At 42.4% G+C, this 21,755-nt stretch overlaps 1 protein-coding gene across 1 annotated transcript in view; it reads left to right on the top strand.

The window, feature by feature from the left end:
* Positions 1 to 6,590, top strand: part of FAM120A (family with sequence similarity 120 member A) — a 50,761-nt gene extending 44,171 nt beyond the window's left edge. Inside the window, exons 16-18 of the mRNA XM_080996725.1 lie at positions 972 to 1,113; positions 1,935 to 2,031; positions 4,686 to 6,590. Of these exons, the coding sequence (XP_080852851.1) occupies positions 972 to 1,113; positions 1,935 to 2,031; positions 4,686 to 4,997 (551 nt within the window). The 3' untranslated portion in view covers positions 4,998 to 6,590. The remainder of the gene's footprint in view (positions 1 to 971; positions 1,114 to 1,934; positions 2,032 to 4,685) is intronic.
* Positions 6,591 to 21,755: the final 15,165 nt, after the last annotated feature.

Raw genomic sequence — 21,755 nt, 5'->3', positions numbered from 1 at the left:
CATCAGAGCTTTAGCTAGTAACTGACACTTCTGGTTCTCTGAAGCCCAATGAAGCAGCTGCTGTACTATTAGAGTTGATTGTACAGTATAGAGAAGAATGTACTTCCCTGCCTTCACTAGCGCTGTAGTAATTAGTAAGTTAACGCTGGGGCCTAATTTGTAACCACATTGCTTCTACCTGTTTAAACCCTTTCATTTTATCAGCTTTAACAGTCATATCTAGTTAACATTTATCCCATAGATTATTAGAAATGATTTGATTATGTAAATACTCACACGTGAACACTTGAATTTGAGTTGAGACATATTCTCGAACAGAGAGGTAATGAAGGTTCTCTCCCCACCCCCGAGTGTTTAAAAGATAAAACATATGTGGGGTGGTTAAAAGTGGGGATTTCTGGCATTCTCTTTGCATGCAGGTAACTCGCATCTTACTGTTTATTTTACTTACAAGATCGCAGTTGTGCATGGTGTGCGGAAATAAACAAACAATTGGAGACTGGAATAAACCCACTCTTCCTTTATTTGTTCCCCTTCCCCACCTGCGTACAGCTGCAGTCGCAGGTTTACCCAGCTTTGGGAAGGTGCCACGAGACTCCTGGGACCCAGTATCCAGTGGTCTTGGTTAAGCATGAGGCCATTGAACCTAACTGGATAAAATGAGTGCAAAACAGTCAATAATCTCAATGGGATCTAATCTTGAACAGGGGTGTGTAGATTGTAAGTGTAGCATGTGTCAGATTATTGTAAATTATGATGCTGATAATGTTACCCCCCAGGAAGGACCATGCAATTCATTTAAAATAAATTAAAAGAACCTTAGTACAAAACTTAGAATCTTTTGTGCCTGAATGTGCAATGTTCCTTTCTTTAGAAGGAAAGCAGTATTTTCAGGGAAAGTTGGAAGTCCATGTACTCTGTTCTCTGAATTATAGCTGCAAATAGCAATCTCTCTTTTCATCTTTGTACAGGTGTCCAACCTATTCCTTCTCAGGGAGGGAAACTCGAAATAGCTGGCACTGTGGTTGGCCACTGGGCTGGAAGCAGACGTGGTCGTGGAGGGAGAGGGCCGTTTCCTCTGCAGGTGGTTTCTGTCGGAGGGCCCACAAGAGGGTAGGCAGAAATAAATCTTAAATTAATATTGGCTTGGCTTTGGAATTTAGCAATGGCAAAAAAGTGGCAGCTGGCTTTTATTAAAGTACAGAAAAGGGCAATTATTGTATCTTTTATTTCAGAATGTTTGGGTGTAAAAAATGAATGTGGGTCAGACATTCTGAAAAGATCAGGAATGATTTTACCTAATGGGACGTTAGCTATAATTATATCAGCTATATATAACAGTTAATATCTTTCATGTTGACCATTGATCTGAACCAAATCTCAACATATAATTCTTTCACTATTGTTGCCTGTTTTTACTTATATTTTTCTAAGGCAGCTGCTGCCTATAAGGTGTTGATCATTTTAGAGGAAGAGGTACTTTGGTTAAGCAGTTTATTTAAAAACGGCAATGAAGAACAAACATGGATCAGTACAGGCTAAACTAGTATGAGATTAGTAAATGTTAACTTCCGAGCATTAAGAATTACTAAAGAGATTATATTTGAAACTTGGCAGCAGGATTAATGGGGGGAAATAGGTGCCGACTTCTATTCATACCAGTTTTCAATGTTTGGTTTGCTGGTACTTTACACAGCAACTGCAAGAATGTAAGTGGAAGAAACGTTTGTTTGAACAACTTTCACATTATAAAAAATAAATATTTTGAGAAGCTTCTTAATGATACAGAGAACTAGCTTTCTGATTGTGAGGAGCAAAAGACTGTGCTGTGGGTTGTTTTTTTTTCAAATGGAAACTTTCTTTTTTCCTTTTAAAAATACAGAAACATATCTAAAGTTTAAATGTGTTTTTAAATTGTTTCTCACTCAATGCAGACGCCCGAGAGGAGTTATTTCCACTCCAGTGATAAGAACGTTTGGCAGAGGAGGAAGATACTATGGGAGAGCATATAAGAACCAGGGAACAATTCAGGTATTGGGAGAAATCATTTACGAAACTGAGAGTCAGAAAAGATTTTGGTAACGTGAGTTTAGGTGACAATCATGTATACACCAATTTAACTATAGACATGGGAGTAGGAGGATAGACTGCATGAAATAACCATATGACCGTAGAACTAAATTATATTGGCCTTTAATTTGACTTGCTTTCACTGCCTTTCCCCCTATCTTGGGGGTGGGGTGGAGTTTGTGAATTGCACTCACCTCTTTCAGAGGTTAATACTTAACATAGGGCACAATTTGCCCTAGGGAGCCCCTTCAGCGGAAGTCCTGTGCAAAGAATTTCCATTTCCCCTACTCTTCTTTCCCTGAAATTGGCTCGGGGGGGGGGGGGGGTAGGAGAACCCCCAGAGCAGGGGGAAGGATAGTTCCCCCTGGCAAGCCGATGCTGAATCCCTCCTTTATCTGCAACTCACACCTTTTGTTTTAGCTCAGTAATCAAAAGGGTAATAGGGTTTACTGCCAACATGGTCAGCTTACTTCATCATTTTCCCATTGCTTTTGTTGCACTCTGATTCCATTTGCTCAGCAGTTCTGGATGTTAAATTAAGTCTTGTAATATAATATACTGGCATTAAGCAGATGAGATTGTCAGGAGTGCATGATAAAACTAATTTTTCACATACATATCTGTACTTAAAGGGTCACATATATAAAGCAACTCAAGATGGAGAAGGGGAATAATAGAAAGGGCAGTGTAAGTGATGTCTATGTGGATATGTACACTTACATAGACACCTTACATTGGATCTGCAAAAGAACTGGATGAACAACATAATTGGGGGTTTCCACATTTTGATGTCAGGATTGGCATGCTTTTAAACAGTGATTCAGATACCTAAACTGTTATCATATTTAATTATGGGTGATATTCAGCTGTTGTGTGCCACCGTTCACATGTCATGGCAAGCCAAGTTATAACTTACGGGGACCATTCAAGTGTGCTGGCTCTTGGGAATGAGATTGCAGCTGCTTTGTTCCCCACCAGTCCTTTTAGCTTAGCCTGGCACAGCAGCTAAGCCAAGATTCGACTTAGCATGCCATCCAAATCCAGGATTGTGGTTAAGGAGGACAGAGCTTAATCACAATTCCAGGTTTGGACACCCTACAAAGTCAAAACTTGCTTTAGCTGCTGGCTGCCCTGAGCACAAACTGCCAAGGAGGAGAGAATCATCTGCAGCCTTCTCCTTGGGAGCCAGCAGGCCGTGATTTGGCCAGCTTTGCCAGATTTGTCACTTGCTTCTTAAAATGAAATCTAACTTGCTGAACAGTTTCCAAGTGACTGGTCAGCACTCTCCTTAATCCAGAGTGGCTCTTCAGACCATGAAGAATAGGGCAACAGGTCCCAGGTGTGAGTTTTTGAAATTTTATTTCTAGTTCATATTTGTAAATGCTGTGTCAATCCAATAAAGGAAAATAAATAATCTTGCATGGCATCTACAGTAATTTCCAAAGCGATAGCCAAGTTAGTCTCTCACAGCAAAAAGAATAAAGAGACTGACACATGTATGGTGGCCTTCAGTTTTATGGACTCAAGACCATTTCACACATCTGAAGCTTAAAAGCTTATGTCATAACAAATGTGCTAATCTTTAATAGCTATTTGTTTTACTGCAGTAAGAAACCAGAGGAGCATGGCCCAGTTTGCATATACTGCTCAGCCAAATGTGGTTTGGTGTGAATAAGAGAGAGAGAGAGAGAGAGAGAGTATGAGATTGCAGCTGCTTTGTTCTTCCCCAGTCATTCCTTCGCTGCACGACAATAAACCGTTTAGTGCAATACAGGGTTGGGAGACTGGATCTGGCGAGTGAACCAGATCCTTACTTTGCCCTCACCCATTGGCCAACTTAGGGGTGGGGAGGCCCGCCTGTCAGTAAGTCACCTGACATCAAAAGGATGTCACGTGACCTGCTTTCCTTTGCTTGCGCTGATTGCCAATCTGTAGTCCCTTCTGCCTCGCATATCTGACATCATTGAGGGCATGTGTGTGTGGCTTGGTCAGAGCAGCAATGTGGGCCAACTGGCAATGCCTGGCAGCTTAATTAGGTCCATAGGCCAGAGCCTCCCCATTAGCCTACCTTGACAGTTAAACCCCAGCTCTTAGCTTACCTCTTTTCAAACCTTGAGCTGTAACCAGAGTTTGTCCTATACAGTAGAACCTCTACTTACGACCGCCTCTACTTGGGCTCGATCCAAGTTGCGACTGCAGCAAACCCGGAAGTAAATACCAGGTTTGCCGCGATTCGCACACACTCAGAAGCGGCTTCTGCCATCTGCACATGCGCAGAAGCGCATTGCTGCCAAATGCACCTGTGCACAACGGCGCTTCTACCAGCGACCCGGATCGACTTATGGACAGACCTCCGGAACTGATTATGTCCGTAAGTAGAGGTTCCACTGTAGTTAACAGCTTCTGGTTTGTCTGGGAGCATTTGACCATGAAGAGTGCAGGTTTGGACACCATGCTAAGGCATATCATGGCTTAACTCAGCAGAGCAGCTGTGGAGAGGACTAAAGTAGCTGCTGTCTCCTCTCCATACTGAGCCAAGGACTCTGAAGGGCAATACTGCCCTACCTAAATTATGTGCTTATAACCCATCTGTCTTCTCTTTTATTTTAAAATAGGGCAAACCTCCTTATGCTGCTTCAGCAGAAGAAGTGGCCAAAGAACTTAAGTCAAAATCAGAGGAATCCAAGTCCTCTATTGTGTCTTCAGAAGGATCCCTGGCTGAAAATGGAGTAGTGAACGAGGAGAAACCAGCCTCCCAGATGAATGGGAGTACAGCAGACGTCAGGGCTTCCAACCAGTCTGAAAGTGCCTTGAGTAATGACTCTAAAACGTGCAATACAAATCCTCACTTAAATGCACTAAATGCAGACAGTGTTTGCCATAAAGATGATACTCTTGAGGCCACTGTCTTAAAAAAAGAAGAGTAAACTTATTTTTTATAGAGGGTGAAGGATGTTGGAAGGGTCAGGATTAGGAATATCTGGAAAGAAAGAGAGCCTACAGTTACGTACATTTTTTCCTTTCCGTAAGAGAAAAATGAGGACTTTGGAAATTTGGATCCCTCTTGGATGTCAGAGATTTAAAGAACACATTTTTAGTTTTAACCAGTTGTAGTCAAAATGCTACAATACAACAAAAATGAAAGAGAATGAAGAGCATTTGACTCCCGCACTTAAAATGAAGTATACACAAAGTTTAAACTGGTTATGACAAAAGCTCGTAGTTTTTGTTTCTTGAGATATATTAAAAAAACAACAACAAATTTTGGCAGTCTTTCAGTATATATAGCTTGAAATATAATTTTTAGTATTTGGCACCATATGTATGCCATTATATTTGATTTTGCATTACTGTGTCACAAAGCTTTCTTTAAGGCTTTGATTTCATGATTATGGGGGGGAAAGGCACAACCACAGTTCTTTCTTTTCTTAAATTTCATCACTGTTGATGTGGTTCTTTTTATGTTTAAAATGTGCAAACTATCAAAATAAAAAAAAAATTATAGAGTAATATTGGAGTTCTGCTGATTTTAAATATACATCATACATACTTTACAAGCAAGGTAAAATGGATTTAACTTTAAAATCATAGAAGATGCAAATGACCTTTTCAAAACAAACACAATGTGTTCTGATACTTTTCGTGACTAATACCATGCATCCGTGATCAATGAACTATGTGGTTTTGAATCAGACGTAGACCATTAGTACTACTATTTGAGCTAAACTTCTGCATGGTTCATAATTTTTAAAGTGTGTAGTTAATATTATGCATGTTATTGTCCTCTTTCTTCCATTCTTACAAGTACTGTGCCCATTTGCAAAACAAAAAAAAAAAAAGCTAATAATCAGTAATAGTCCTATAAAAGATGTTAACTATGTTTAGTCATTGACTGATCTTGCTCTAACCTTAAAATTTTGTGATTATTGACCTCTGTTGCATTTATTCTAAAACAAAAAAATTATCTAGCCGTTTTGAATATCAACGTTACCCTGGTGTACTCATTGCTGTATGCATTATTGTTCTCTGTTGCTGTTTTATGCCTTCATATTAGCAAATATGAAATTCTGTGGAAAAACAAAAAAAAGCTTTGATCTTCAAGAAATACCCCCCTTCTGTAGCAGGAAACAAATGGCTTGTTCTTGAGAACTTTCCCATCAAGAATTTAGTATAAGCAAATATACCTGTATCATTTTGATGTTTTTGTTAGTGTTTCCAAACTTAATGTACTTCAAAATCAGAATCATTTCTTTATATTTGTTTTCATATAATTCTCCTGATGCTCTTCATCACACATTAGTGATCAGAAATGAGGTGTAATTCCCCATTCCCTGCCCGCAAGAGCTAAGTAGGTATCTTAATGTAAGTTGAAGGGAGTTCTGCCCCAACTCATGGATTGTGCAAGAATGAACTACTGTTGGGTTTGATTGGTTGTAGATGGATTGTGGTGTGGTGTATTTGAAGGCTATTGAATGCAACTTACAATGCTTAATAAAAATCTTTATTCTTTTAGTATAAAATTGCTGTACGGCGTCTTGATTTGTATGCGCTCTTGTGATCCTAAGCCCCTATAAAATTCTCTTTTTCACAGAAAAAGAAGCAGTCCTCAAGCATGTTTTCAGTGCTTCCTGTTGAGCCCAGAAATGTAAAGTTAATAAAATTACAATAGCACAGTGCTGTTATTTTATTACAGATATTTATAAACAGCTTTGCAGTCAAAATATATCAAATCATCCAACAATAAGATAAAATGAGTGGTAAAATGCAGACTAATTTAATAAAACCATTTCTACAATTAATTTTTCAATTGAAAATTCAATCGGTTAAATTAAATAACTGGGTCATCTTAAGGAAAGCCTTCAAAATGTCTTCAGTAGTTGCCTAAGCTTCAAGATGCTATGTATAAAGGTAAAGGGACCCCTGATCGTTAAGTCCAGCCGCAGACGACTGGGGTTGCGGCACTCATCTCGCTTTACTGGCCGAGGGAGCCAGCGTTTGTCTGCAGACAGCTTCCAGGTCATGTGGCCAGCATGACTAAGCCACTTCTGGCGAAACCAAAGCAGCCGAAACGCCGTTTACCTACTTGCACTTTGACGTGCTTTTGAACTGCTAGGTTGGCAGGAGCAGGGACCAAGCAACGGGAGCTCACCCCGTCGTGGGGATTCAAACCGCCGACCTTCTGATCGACAAGCCCAAGGCTCTGTGGTTTAGACCACAGCGCCACCCACATCCCATGCTATGTATGCACCTGCCTAATTTCACCTGGTAACTTATTCCAGAGGTCTGGAATTGTGGCACTAAAACCCTTGGATTTTAGTACAAACGTAAGTGCAACTCTGAGGCATGCGGGTTTCATCAGTGCCCAGGTGCTGGACAAAAGGTAGCCTCTTTTGGCAACCCTTGGTTGAGGGTCTTCCTCCTCCCACCCCCAAACGATGCTTTGATTTATGCCCTTTCTATGGCAACTATTGATTCAGGAAACAACCTGATGGCCGCAGGATACAATTTCTACTGTATGTTATGGAGCTGGGGTGGGAATTCACTATAGGGTGCCATTTGAATCAGCGGCCATGCGTTTTGAGCTATGTCATCTCCCTGTTTGATCCGGCAGGAAATCTAAGGGCATGTTTACGGGAACAACAGAAATTAGCCACCAAAGAAGCTTGATTTGCATAATTCCTAGCTCATTTCTGATTGCCACAATTTCTACCGCTTTCCAAACTTTGCTTTAAGGAAGGCTGTGATAATTTGCAAATACTATGTCTTGGTGAGACTGCCACATGAATGTGCTGGCTTCACACGGAAGGAAGCTCTTGTCTTTTTTGTTGGGATGGCTCAAATGTGCAGAGAGGTTGGGGCAGGAAAAACCGTCCAGTTATTCATAAACAGCTGCTTATTTCGAATGTGAGGTGCTAGCCTTGAGGATGCCAGCAGTTGCATGTTAACTAATCCAAGTGCTGGCTGGTGGTGGAGTAGTCTGTTCTTCATTGTCAAGAGGAGGCAGCTGTTTCTTTATCTGGGTAAATAATTGATAATAGTCTGGAATTAGGCTGCCTTTGTATATTTTCATCCATTCCTCTATGTTCTCCTAGACTATTGAGGAGAAATACAAAATTACCAGATCAGAGTGAATTGGAATCAGTACAGTGCATTTCTGGGCCATGGAAAACAGGTTTCTAGTCCTTGTGATCAGGAATAATGTTTATTAGATAAAGGGTGGAGGTGGGAAAGCATTGCTAAAGATGCTGGAGCAAACTGCCTCTTCACAGTTTGCGATTCCTACTTCCTAGTTGTCTTCCTCTGCCCTGCTACTCCTGCCCTTCTCTGCTGCCCCTCAAATTGTAAAAGAAACCTAGTAGTTCGCATGCATGATTTGCCCAAAAAGTAAATATGCATTAGATGGTGAGCGCATGCAAAGATGTTTAATCCACAGTATCGGCAGCAAAAATAAAATAAAGGTATTTTATCCAAATTGGGTAGGTAGATTCATTGCAGTACCAGCATGTGCTCCAGTGCAATTGGAACGACAATTCTGATTTTCGTCAGCATGAACAATGTTGTTTAAACAAAGTGCATTGTTATATTTCACAAGCATAGCACAATGTTCTGAAGAAAACGTGATGTTTTGTATGAATTGATACAGTACGGTAATTTGGAGCATTGTAAGAAATGTGGTTATGCGGTCAGGTGCATGGGGCCTGTGACGGACGCTATCTCATTACATTTCTCATAGCTCTGCAAGCTCCCTCTACTGTGTCCTTGTAGTGCTCAGCAGTTGCTATTTGGAAAGCAAGTCATTCCATCCCCTCTCTGCCTGTGTTTTTAGTAACACAGTTAAATCTGACTATAAGAGGGATTTCCAGAAGGGAGCTTTGCAGCTGAATTCTGAGGATTTTTACTACTATTTCTGGTTGGGCTTGGGGGTAGGGAAAGCAAGATGGCTGTATTGGCTAATGGCTCCATTGTGAATCTGGGGGAGGCACATGCCTCAAACCCGGGAATGGCACTTTCTGAAATAATCTGCTCAGCCTATATAATGATCATATAAATAAATGGGCCTGGAAGTGCAGTGCGTCTGATCTGTAAGCCATAATGCTACTGAAACCGAAAGATGTGCTCTGGTAGTGGCCGTCTAGCAGGGCTGGGAGATCAGCTCTCCCATACCCAACTGCAGCCACCTACAAAATGAAAAAGGGGGAAAAATAGGCTTTGCTATTGCTGACCTGTGTGATCCTTTGAGAGATCTTTCTTCATAAAGTCAATGCCAGGTACAGAGAAAGAGCTATAAAGATAATAGATGAGAGGCTTCTAAGCCCCATTGCTGGAAAGGTCCCTCTTGTAAGATTGGCTTGAAATCCATTTGTAAGATTGGCTTAACAAATCAACTTCTACTTGCCTGGGAGTCCTGATGCGCTGGGCTATGCAACCATTCCACAAAGGAACAAACTTTCTCTTGGTCACTGATTTCCGCATTCCAAAATCCTACCTTGAATAGACAGCCTTTCAAGGGTTTGGGCCAAACCGCAAATGACCTAGTGGAGGGAATGAACCAAGGGCCTGCCCCACATAAGTTTTCCTGGGACAAGAGCAGCATATGTCCATACATGAAAGCAAAACTCAGTTTTCATATGTGTATGTGCATGTTTTATGTGGTGGGGGTCTGGTTGTTCTGCCGTCTTTGAACCCCAGTTCACCTTGCCTGAGCAGTAACAAGCAAAGCAGAGTTCCTAGCAGAGTAGAATAAGATAGTACCACATCGTCTGGGCAGAGTGGGGTAGCAGCACAGCCTTCCACAGGACCTATTTTATAAAGGACTGGAGGAAAGATTTAGGAAATAGTCCTGGCAGAAACACAAATAAATTTGCACATCTTCTGCGTAAACACAGGCTCACTTCTTCTATGCGAAGTTTATTTAAGATCCTACAGCATGTTTCTGCCCTGAATTTGTCTGTGCCAGTTAGCTTGCAGTCACGTTTTCCATCTGGGAAAATTGATTTGTGTCTCCATGTTCTTGATTTTACATCTGAATAAGTGGCTTCCACTTGATGGCGACGCATTTGCCTCTTCTTCAGTTTCTTCAAAGATGTTCTTTGCATGTCATAGATAAGGGTGATGAGGAAAGGAGGGAAGGTTTATCCCAGCAACATCCAATGCTGTTCGTTTAGGGTTTCGTTGATGCTGCCAAATCTGCGAAGGAATGTGTGTCAGAATACTGCCATAAAATATATTTAAAAGGTTTCCTCCTTTAAAAAAAATATCTAAAAGTTTGCCACTGCACTGACATAACCACCATTTTCTCTTTGGACTCTCTGGCATAACAGACCAGATTTTGGGTGCCATCTTCTCTGCAGAACCAACTAGTCTGACAGGTTTTTCAAGGTAATGTTTAGCATATGATTCCTACTTCACTCCCAAAAGCACACTCTTCCATTGTCCCTGAGACAGACAGATGCCAACCAATTCCTCTTTTTGTATGGGTTTATGTACCAGAGATCAATACTAGTTGTTGTTTTTTCTGCTGGTAGCATCCAATTAGAATTGTAGGACAGTTCATATTGGACATTACCAGCAGGGAGAAGAGATGGAACATGTTCATAGCATCATAGAATCATAGAATCATAGAGTTGGAAGAGACCACAAGGGCCATCGAGTCCAACCCCCTGCCAAGCAGGAAACACCATCAGAGCACTCCTGACATATGGTTGTCAAGCCTCTGCTTAAAGACCTCCAAAGAAGGAGACTCCACCACACTCCTTGGCAGCAAATTCCACTGTCGAACAGCTCTTACTGTCAGGAAGTTCTTCCTAATGTTTAGGTGGAATCTTCTTTCTTGTAGTTTGGACCCATTGCTCCGTGTCCGCTTCTCTGGAGCAGCAGAAAACAACCTTTCTCCCTCCTCGATGTGACCTCCTTTTATATATTTGAACATGGCTATCATATCACCCCTTAACCTCCTCTTCTCCAGGCTAAACATGCCCAGCTCCCTTAGCCGTTCCTCATAAGGCATCGTTTCCAGGCCTTTGACCATTTTGGTTGCCCTCCTCCGGACACGTTCCAGTTTGTCAGTGTCCTTCTTGAACTGTGGTGCCCAGAACTGGACACAGTACTCCAGGTGAGGTCTGACCAGAGCAGAATACAGTGGCACTATTACTTCCCTTGATCTAGATGCTATACTCCTATTGATGCAGCCCAGAATTGCATTGGCTTTTTTAGCTGCCGCGTCACACTGTTGGCTCATGTCAAGTTTGTGGTCAACCAAGACTCCTAGATCCTTTTCACATGTACTGCTCTCAAGCCAGGTGTCACCCATCTTGTATTTGTGCCTCTCATTTTTTTTGCCCAAGTGCAATACTTTACATTTCTCCCTGTTAAAATTCATCTTGTTTGTTTTGGCCCAGTTCTCTAATCTGTCAAGGTCGTTTTGAAGTGTGATCCTGTCCTCTGGGGCGTTAGCCACCCCTCCCAGTTTGGTGTCATCTGCAAATTTGATCAGGATGCCCTTGAGTCCATCATCCAAGTCGTTGATAAAGATGTTGAATAAGACCGGGCCCAAGACAGAACCCTGTGGCACCCCACTAGTCACTCTTCTCCAGGATGAAGAGGAACCATTGATGAACACCCTTTGGGTTCGGTCAGTCAGCCAGTTACAAATCCACTGAGTGATAGCATAGTCAAGACCGCATTTTACCAGCTTCTTTACAAGAATATCATGGGGCACCTTGTCAAATGCCTTGCTGAAATCAAGGTAGGCTACATCCACTGCGTTCCCTTCATCTACCAGGCTTGTAATTCTGTCAAAAAACAAGATCAGGTTAGTCTGACATGACTTATTTTTCAGAAATCCATGCTGGCTATTGGTGATCACAGCATTCCTTTCTAGGTGATCACAGACTGTTTGCTTAATGATCTGCTCCAGAATCTTCCCTGGTATTCCCTGGTTCAAATTGGTCTCTCTTCTCTGCTGGTAGTGGCCAATTAGAATTGTTCCCCCACGTTTCTCATTGCCTCTTTTCTGAATCTGCTGGCCAGTCAGAATCTGGCGGGGCAGAGCAGAGAGCCTGAAGGACACTGGCAGCAGCTTGCATGTAAAAGGGCTGTTCATAGTTCAAAAAATGGCATTGGTGGTGCCTGCTGGCCAAACCTTCCTGGCAGTGAATTTAATTTTGAGGGTGGCAGCCTTGGGCTTTAGGGACCTATGGGGGTTCTGAAAGGCTGAAGGAGCACTGGAGGGTCTTTAGGTGTACAGCCATACCTCGGGTTGAAATGTGCTTTGGGATGAGCGCATTCGAGTTGCGCTCCGCGGCAACCCGGAAGTAATGGAGCGCGTTACTTCCGGGTTTTGCCGCTTGCGCATGAGCAGACGCTCAAAATGATGTCACGTACATGCACAGAAGCGGCGAAAAGTGACATGTGCGTGCACAGACTCTGGTTACGTTTGCTTCTAGATGTGAACGGGGCTCCAGAACGGATCCCGTTTGCATCTAGAGGTACCACTGTATTCCTTTTGTTGTGAAGCATACAATTAACATTTCTCTCTTACCTCCTTGCTCTCTCTCACACACGCAACTGCTTCTACATTCCCAATATTTCAGAATAAATAAAAAGCTTTTGTCACCCTGCTTTTAAAAAAACCACTCAAAACTGAGCATGTGTAGTTTCCCATTTTAAATTCACTTAAATCACAGTAACCATTATGAATACAGGAATAAACTGAGTTTACATCTGCTGCTCTGAAACTAACCACATTTACCAGGAAATGAATATAATTTTGTAGCAGAAAACAATATATAAATATAATAATAGTAATAAAATGAACATAAGTAACTGTGCACACGCCCATCTAGCTGCCCCTTGACTATAAGAGGTTTTTAAAACTAAGGAAAGAGAAAGGATGCTGATGCCACTTTGGTTTGCTGCTGGTCTCATCATGTCTTGGTAGTCCTCTGAAGAGAGCTTAGGGCTATGAGGTTCTGGAGCTCAGCCCAGAAGGCCCAGCCCAGCTGAAGAGAGCGGCAGCAAGCAGAGATGGTTGCTTCTCACAGTTGACAACAATGCAACCGTTCCACTGCTGAGTGAGCCCCCTCCATGGGTGAGCCCAGAACAATTTCCCTCAGTGCCCTGCCAAAACAGGCCCAAACCCAGCTTTTTGTTCCGTATATATGGTATTCTTGGCTGGTCCAAGTTCAGAATTCCTTCTTAGGCATGAGAGCTTTTTCTCTGTTAATTACTACTCTCCTCTCTTCCCCAAACTCCCGAGACCAGCACAAGAGAAAATAATGGCAGGCAGCCTGACTAGACGAACAACACTCCCTATTTTTGCCACAACTAATTCCTAGTTCGGGAGAAGCATTTCACCTTCCATTTACCGTATTGGCCTGAATATCAGCCTCACTTTCCCCCCAAATTCCGACCGTGAAAAGTTAAAGTGCGGCTTATATTCGTGACCTTATGGTATGCAGCCAGGAGCGTGGGGCAAACAGCACCAGGAGCGTGGCAAAGCAGCGCCCGCCGTGTGCGTAGTCCCTCATCCTCTCCCTCAGGTCAGGAAGGGAGAGAGTAAGGAAGGGGAACGGCCACCGGCAACACAACATGGCTTCCCCCCCCCCCCCAGCATGCAGCCAGGAGCAGCAAGGAAGGTAGCTGCTTATGTTCAGGTATTTTCTCTTTTTTTCTCTCCCCCGCCTCCCAATTTTAAAGGTGTGGCTTATATTTGGGTGTGGCTTATATTTGGGCCAATACAGCATAGTCCCAGCTTTGGCTGCTACGATGTGACAGGAGGAGCATTTCCTTAGCAAAGTGGCTCTCTCTAAATAAGAGCTTTCCTCTTTTGTATTCTTCTTCTGTAAGAATACAAGGACTTGGCCGTGTGACACTTAATACTGTGGTAAAGAAGCAGAGGCCTGCAAGTAGAGGCAGGGTGACTTTCTCACTTCTCATTAACTTACAAATACGCTTTAAATCTGGTGCCTTCCATTGTAACAAGCCTCAGAGAGGTAACTGTGTTTGTCACTTGCAGCAAAAGCAACAAAATTAAGCCGTAAGCCAGTGATGGGAAACCTGAGCCCCAGGGGCCAAATCTGGCCACCCAGGCTACTCAAGGTAGGCCTCCACCCCAGGACACACACCCTTACGATACAATAATCTCTATTGTCATTGTCCCATACAGAACAACGAAATTGAAAAAAATTATATCAGACATTCAAAAACCAACAAGCCTGCTATCCCAGCTATCCCATTCTGGTTAGCCCCCTAAAAACTCTGATACCCCATAATTAAATACAGTATACTCCCATACAGACTACCTTACACTGCGTTTAAAACCAAAATTGCATTTGGATAGAAACTGTTCTGTACTGCTCTCCTCAAGTACTTTGCCTGGCTTGAACTGTGATAATGCCTTTTTCCTTGTCTGGATGAAGGATGGGGTGGAGTGGGCGGGTGTGTATGTGTTGAGTGTGTTGACTTTTGCCTGGCCAAAATGTAGCCAACTATACAAACGTAGGTGTCTCATCCATTGCTTCACCCATTTTTTGCTTCTGGCCTCTCCAACCATTGGCATGTAGCTTCTGGAAAGTTTCCCTCGGGCTGGGAAAGGTTCCTCTGACCCAAAATAAGCTTTTCTGGGCTTTGAGATACACAGTGGTGAAGCGGTTTTGTTGTTCCTCCTTTTAAAACTATAATGGGGGGGGGGGGGACTTCCTTGTTAAGAGAACATGGCTCTCAGGCAGGTGAGCAGCTTGACACATCACCCTGTTTCAAATTATTATTGAAAGCTTTTTATGATATGAAGGGTATGGGGCTTTTTTGTGTGTAGACCTTTTATAATAGGAAAAGTTACAATGGCACACCATTTATAAAATAATCCCTGCTCATCTCTGCTACATGAGCACAAAACAAATCTCAGGTATCTCAGAATCATCTTCCCTCACTCATTGTTGTCCCCCAAACATATTGTATAGAGGAAACTGTTTACTCTATATATTTAAAATTAAAAAATCTTATTACATAGTAATCCTTGAACATAAACACACACACACACACACACACACACACACACACAGTGGTACCTCGGGTTACAGACGCTTCAGGTTACAGACTCCGCTAACCTCAGGTTAAGAACTTTGCTTCAGGATGAGAACAGAAATTGTGCTCCGGCAGCGTGGCGGCAATGGGAGGCCCCATTAGCTGAAGTGGTGCTTCAGGTTAAGAACAGTTTCAGGTTAAGAACAGACCTCCAGAATGAATTAAGTTCTTAACCCGAGGTACCACTGTGTGTGTGTGTGTGTGTGTGTGTGTGTGTGTGTGTGTGTGGAATCCCTGACTAAGGATAGCAGATTAAGCTTCTCCAGTACACTTCACACTAATGCCCCCATGCAATTAATCTGCACATCCACCTGCTGATGCTGCTAAGAGTGTTGGAGAACATTCACCAAGGCTGGGCTTTCTGTCTAAATATTGCTCTTGGATGTGCAAAGTAGGAGAGAAGCATAATGCTCCCCTTAACAGACAGCAATCAAGCTGCAGGGGGTCTCTTCACTGCTCTGAAATGTACTCTGCTCTTTTAGCTGCTCCTCCCTCTCTAATAGTAGTTAATTGTTTTGGACTGTGCTGCTAACCTTCCTGTAATGAAGTTTTCTTTCATTTTGTCAATCATTCATTCAAATGTGCAATTGCCTCCTGTCTTATCTATGGGGTTTTAAATACAGATAACCAGGTAGCTGATGACAAGGTGGCAGAATTCAGGCAATGAATGAACTGGTTCTTGCTGGAATAAGATGAAGTTTTGGGTTGAGGAAGTTCCAACATGTGAGAGAGAACAAATGGAACCATTTATCACTCCATAGTTCTTTGGTTAACTGGCAAAAGTAACCAAACCTCATCGTTATGCCTGTCCTACAGCCCAAGATATGGAATACCATCAAGCATGACTGATAATACCCATAGATATTTTGATTATAGCTTTACTTCTGTTGGATTCCTAATGTCACGGAAGGCTTAAACCTGTACAGTGGTACCTAAGGTTACATATGCTTCAGGTTACAGACTCCGCTAACCCAGAAATAGTACCTCAGTTTAAGAACTTTGCTTCAGAAATCGTGCTCCGGCGGCGCGGCGGCCCCATTAGCTAAAGTGGTGCTTCAGGTTAAGAACAGTTTCAGGTTAAGAATGGAGCTCCGGAATGAATTAAGTACTTAATCCGAGGTACCACTGTACTACACATGCCATTAGTAATTTAGCCCTCCTTCACTTATACAAAAAGCCAACATGGGCCCCTCATATGGGTCAGGACCCTGGTGTCAGGGTATGTAGTAGGAGTTTTAGCACTCTCTTCCCTGCTATGGGCGCAACACAAAATACCTGCAATTTGCATTGCCAAAAAGTGTCCCATTTAAATTAATAGGAACACCTTCATAAAACACTATCATAAAGCAAGATGTCCTACCCCTGTTTTGTACACAGCTTGTGAGTTTTGTATCACAAGCACCAGAGGAGAGTATCGGCATTCTGCCATTGTTTGTCTCCAGCATTTGGATATAGTGCCTGCTGCTGGTTGATGAGCAGGCCTCACCTTGTCAGATGACATCTCACCTATGACAACTGTGCTCTGGAGAGACTTCTAGAAAGAGAAATTCTGTTAGGTGTAACAGAGTTGAGGTTTGCCTCTGAAGGTCCATTAAATGGATCTCGGCTCATTTTGTCTCCTTCAGTTGCACATGTTTGAAAAGATTTAAGTTCTCTATCCTCACTACCACCAGCAGCCTTTTTAATGTATGCCTTCCAGGTTCTTGATGTAGCCTTTGTCCCCCAAAGAGTGTTGTGTCTTTTTGTGCCTTACTCGTCTGATGCATCATGTCTTGATCTGCTCCGAAGGCTAAATTGTGTTTAAATTAATGTGGCGATATCTAATTGCTCAAGGTGTGACAGCTGAAAACGAAGTTCAAGAATGGAGGTGAAAGGACAGTTTAATGAAACATCAAGCGGGCTTGCATTTACAAGTCTGTCTTCTTCAACCCACCCCCCCTTTGGTGATGAAACACTCTGCTATTGGGGTCGATGGGATTCAATCCTCACTTTGCCGCTTTGCTGTTGTCCAGGGATAAAGGCCTCATTGTTTTATTTTCTAAAAGCTCATGGGAAGAAACATTCTTGCCGGATTACTGTGGAGACTTCACTTTCTTGCTAAATTAATTGAACACTTAGAAGCAAAGCTACTGGCCTTATCAAAGGAAAGAAATGCAATTAAAACTGAAGACGTCTCAGGGGAGAGAACCATCACTGCTCCCTATCTATTTAGTTATAGAGGTGTGCGCTCAACTATGTGGATGTAGAAATCATTGTTGTTGAAACTTATTTAAACTGATGAGCCCCACAAGCTGAAGGGATAGTTCTTGGAGTTTTGACAAAGAGGTGTAAGTTCTAAGAATCTGGTAACAACAACAAATGAGTGGTAAGTAGAAGAGTTTGGATTTGATATCTGGGTTTATCACTACCCGAAGGAGTCTCAAAGCGGCTAACATTCTCCTTTCCCTTCCTCCCCCACAACAAACACTCTGTGAGGTGAGTGGGGCTGAGAGACTTCAGAGAAGCGTGACTGGCCCAAGGTCACCCAGCAGCTGCATGTGGAGGAGCGGAGACACGAACCCGGTTCACTAGATTACGAGTCTACCGCTTTTAACCACTACACCACACTGGCTCTCAGTTAAGTAGCAGGATGTGAGCCACAGGCAGAAGGCAAGATTTAGAGAGCTGAAGAAAAGTTTGATCATTTGGCAAGGTCACTAGTATGAAAGAAATGACAGTATGCACAGTAATGCTGATTTAAGAAAGAAAAAATCCATCGGGGCTGTGGGAGTTAAAGGAAAACAACCACAATAGACTAGCTGCAATTCATTAAGTTAGGGATCCTATTTTGTTACTTCTTTTTGTTTAAGAGGATAGCATCCTTCACTGAAGAAACCTTTAAATATTCTCTGTGGAGAAACGAATACAGTTTCTGGCTCTTTCTAATTCAGGCTGTCTTTCAGGGCATGGTCCTCACAAGGCAGCTTACAAACAAAATGAAATTCATTGACTGAGCTCCTGATTTGAGTATGAAATCAATCTTATCTATACTTGGTATCAACAGTGGTATCCACTAGCTCCATCCATTTGCCTGAGGTCAGAAAAATATCAACCCCATGAACTACATGTGAAGCAATTCAGGGGTGCCAACATGAATAAAATATTGGGGAGGGGCAGGTAAGCCCCGCCCCACATAAGTGATCACAAGATGTGGCAGGCACACACCATTTGAATGACAAATGGGGAGAAGGGTAGTCCCTTCAAATATTGGGGGGGGGGGGAATACAAATTGGCCACTAGGAGTTGGCTCCAATGCTAAACATTCCTCACTTATGCTCTGACCAGGATGGGAATACCTTCAGAAAACAGCCAGATTTGGTTTGGATTAGTTTGGAGCCTGTCCAATTCTGTTCAGGTCTGAATGACCTGAACGACCAGCATTTTCTGTGTAATCAGAATTAGTCTAATTTGGATAAACTATAGGATGGGTCCTAAAAAAATTAATGCAGCTGTCAAAAGCCATGGTAAAAAGATACATATTCAGCAAATGTAAAACTATACAACGAAAGTGCCAGACACACCTCTGTAGGAAGTCAATACCATAGCTTAGGGGCTGCCATAGAGAATGATTAAATACAATAAAAGCCCATTAAAACTGCAAAACAAATAAGAGTTAAAACAGAAATGCAAAGAATTAAAACATGAGGTTCAAGACAGGAGATGAGGAGGAATGAGGGGAAACAAGGGGCTTTAAGAGCTGGCTTAATGCCAATACCAGTGGGACCTCTCATATTTGAGTAGGTTGCTGGGAAAAAGTCAAATTCCATGCTGGAGATCATTAGGAAAAAATATTTCTTTTTAAGGCCAAATATCATAATGCCTTCATCACATCTATAGTGCACTTGGAATACTATGCATAGTTCTGGTCAATGCCCCTCAGAAAGGTACTGAAGAGATGGGAAATGTGCAGAAAAAGGCAGTAGCACACTTACCTCTATGAGCAAAAGTTTGTAATATTTTGGGCTTTTTAGCTGAGAAAAAAGGGAGTACAGTGGTACCTCGGGTTACATACGCTTCAGGTTACATACACTTCAGGTTACAGACTCTGCTAACCCAGAAATATTACCTCGGGTTAAAAACTTTGCTTCAGGATGAGAACAGAAATCGTGCTCTGGCGGTGCGGCAGCAGCAGGAGGCCCCATTAGCTAAAGTGGTGCTTCAGGTTAAGAACAATTTCAGGGTAAGAACGGACTTCCAGAACAAATTAAGTACTTAACCCGAGGTACCACTGTATAAAATTATGCCTAGTGTAGAGAAAGTAGTTAGGGAGAAGTCTGTCTCTCACACATAACACTAGAAACTAAGGTCACTGAAGCAAAATGGTAGCAGATTTGGGATGGACAAGATGATGCACATCTTTACACAGCTCATAGTTAAACTATGGAATTCACTGCCACAGATGCTGTTGATGACTACCAACCTGATCAACTTTAAAAACAGTTAGACAAATTCATGGTGGATTAAGGTTCTATTACCTCCAGTCTTCATGTACCAGTTCATGAATACCAGTTGTTGGAGATCAAGGGTGACTCATATCCTTCGAGTGGGCTTTGCAGAGGCATCTGGTTGGCTGCTGGGAGAACCTGTTGGACTAAGATGGGCCTTTGGTCTGATCCAGCAAGCCTCTTTTCCTTTTCTTTGCGTTCTTTACTGTGAGTTAGAGGTAGTTCATTTGCTTGAGGAACTGAAGAGGACCGCCTAGCATTACCCGAAGCAGGAAGTACAGGAAGCAATGTCAAAGAGTTGCAATAAATTAGTCTGTAAGGTGTCAAAGGTCTCTTCATCTTTATAGTTGCCACTTAGCAGCGGTTCCCAAAGGGTTTATTTATGAAAGAGTGAAAAAACATTTCTTTTATACACACAATCCTTCTCTTAATCTATTTAGCAGTCGGCATGTGCACCATAATTAATAGCAAGGTAAAATTTATCAGATAAAAAGAAGTTGCATATAAAACAATAAGTGAACCAGAGCAGCCCGGCTTTTGTAAGTACAGTTCATGTAATTGCAAGTGATTGTTAGAGAGTATGAGTGTCATTCCCAGACACAGCCAATTAATGGAGTCTATGCCTTCCTTTGTGAAATTCTTCTTGGAATCACAGTGTGAAAATCATACTTCTCAAAGGGCCAATGACAAACTGGTGATACTGGCTTATTAATGCCGGCTGAGCGATAACATTAACATTTCGGAATCATTTGTTCCTTTATACTGGGAGTGTTTGTATTTACTACAGTAGCATGACTAAGCTGATGTTGATTCCAGAAATCACATGGAGAGATATTATGACAAAAGATTGCATCCATCGTTGTGAAAAAATGGTCCTAGCAAACTTCCAATTCTTCATGTGTCATGTTAAATTTTCACCTCACTTATTTGCATTGTGAGGTGATTCTTACTCGAATATTATCGACTGAATCATTACCAGTGAACAGAGAACTTCAGATTGATCATAATCTATTTACAGAGGAACATAGGAAGCTGCGTTATATTGAGTTAGGCCATTGGTCCATCTAGCTCAGTATTGTCTATGCTGATTGGCAGAGGCTCTGCAGGATTTTAAGCAGAGGTTTCTGCCAGTCCTACCTGTAGATCATCGGTTTCCAAACTTTTTGTGCTGGTGACATACTTTTTAGTCATGCATCATTTCGCGACACGGTACTTCAGTTTTACTAGCAAACCGGAGGTTAAACTAACCCCTTTCCAGCCCTGTGAGTAAAGGGAGATGGGAAAAGGTTTCTCTCAATATTTTCTGTGCTTAGAACTCTGTACCTAAGAAAGGTTGCTCTCAAATACTATCTGCAGTAAATTCCTGTGCTAATCCTGTGCTAATCTTACTTCTGCAAATTTTGGCCAGACAGTTAGCACACCGCCAGTGACTGCTTGCAAAATTTGGCTGACAGGTCAAAAGTTCGTTTCCTGCCTAGCCAGCTAGCAAGAAACCGCTGCTGTTAGCAATAACTAACCAGACCTACTAAATTTGGCTGGCGGGTCAAAAGTGCAGATTTAACCAGGCCTGCTAAAGAGGCCCCTTTTCCTGTCTTATGCTTACTAATGCAAAGATGAGAAAAGACACGTGTACGAAGGAGAGGGGAGGGAATGTTTAGCAAGCAATAAAATGTGTTTAGCAAGCAATATAGATGTGCCACGTAAGGGAATAATTTGAGAAGGTATGGGAGGGGGGAAGAGTGCTCAGAGAGTATAAGAAAGTTTGCTGAAGTGTCTTGCTTTACAGCCAGTATATTTTCAGGAGCTATCCAACTGGTTGTCTCTGTGTACAGATATTGTCTCTGTGCACAGATTTCAATAAACTTTTTCTCCAAAGAAGATTTTGCTTTCCTGGTACTTTTGTTCCCTCCAAGGTCCGGGGATGGCGTGGCTGATGGATCCCTAGGTAAATAAGGCTTCATTTCTTTGGGGGCTCGTCCGGGATAAGCCCTCTCCCCAATACGGACCGGAGGGCCAGGCTCAACCAAGGTGAACAGCTCAGCAGCGTTTGCAGGCTTCCGTGCGCACCCCACCTGTTTCGTGGGGGGAGCCAGCCACACTGTTCTGGAGTGGAGACAT

Source organism: Podarcis pityusensis, assembly GCF_964106645.2.
Source record: "Podarcis pityusensis genome assembly, chromosome: 2".
Taxonomy (NCBI): Eukaryota; Metazoa; Chordata; class Lepidosauria; order Squamata; family Lacertidae; genus Podarcis; species Podarcis pityusensis.
The sequence above is the reverse complement of the archived record's forward strand: the minus strand, read 5'-3'. Positions and strand labels throughout refer to the sequence as shown.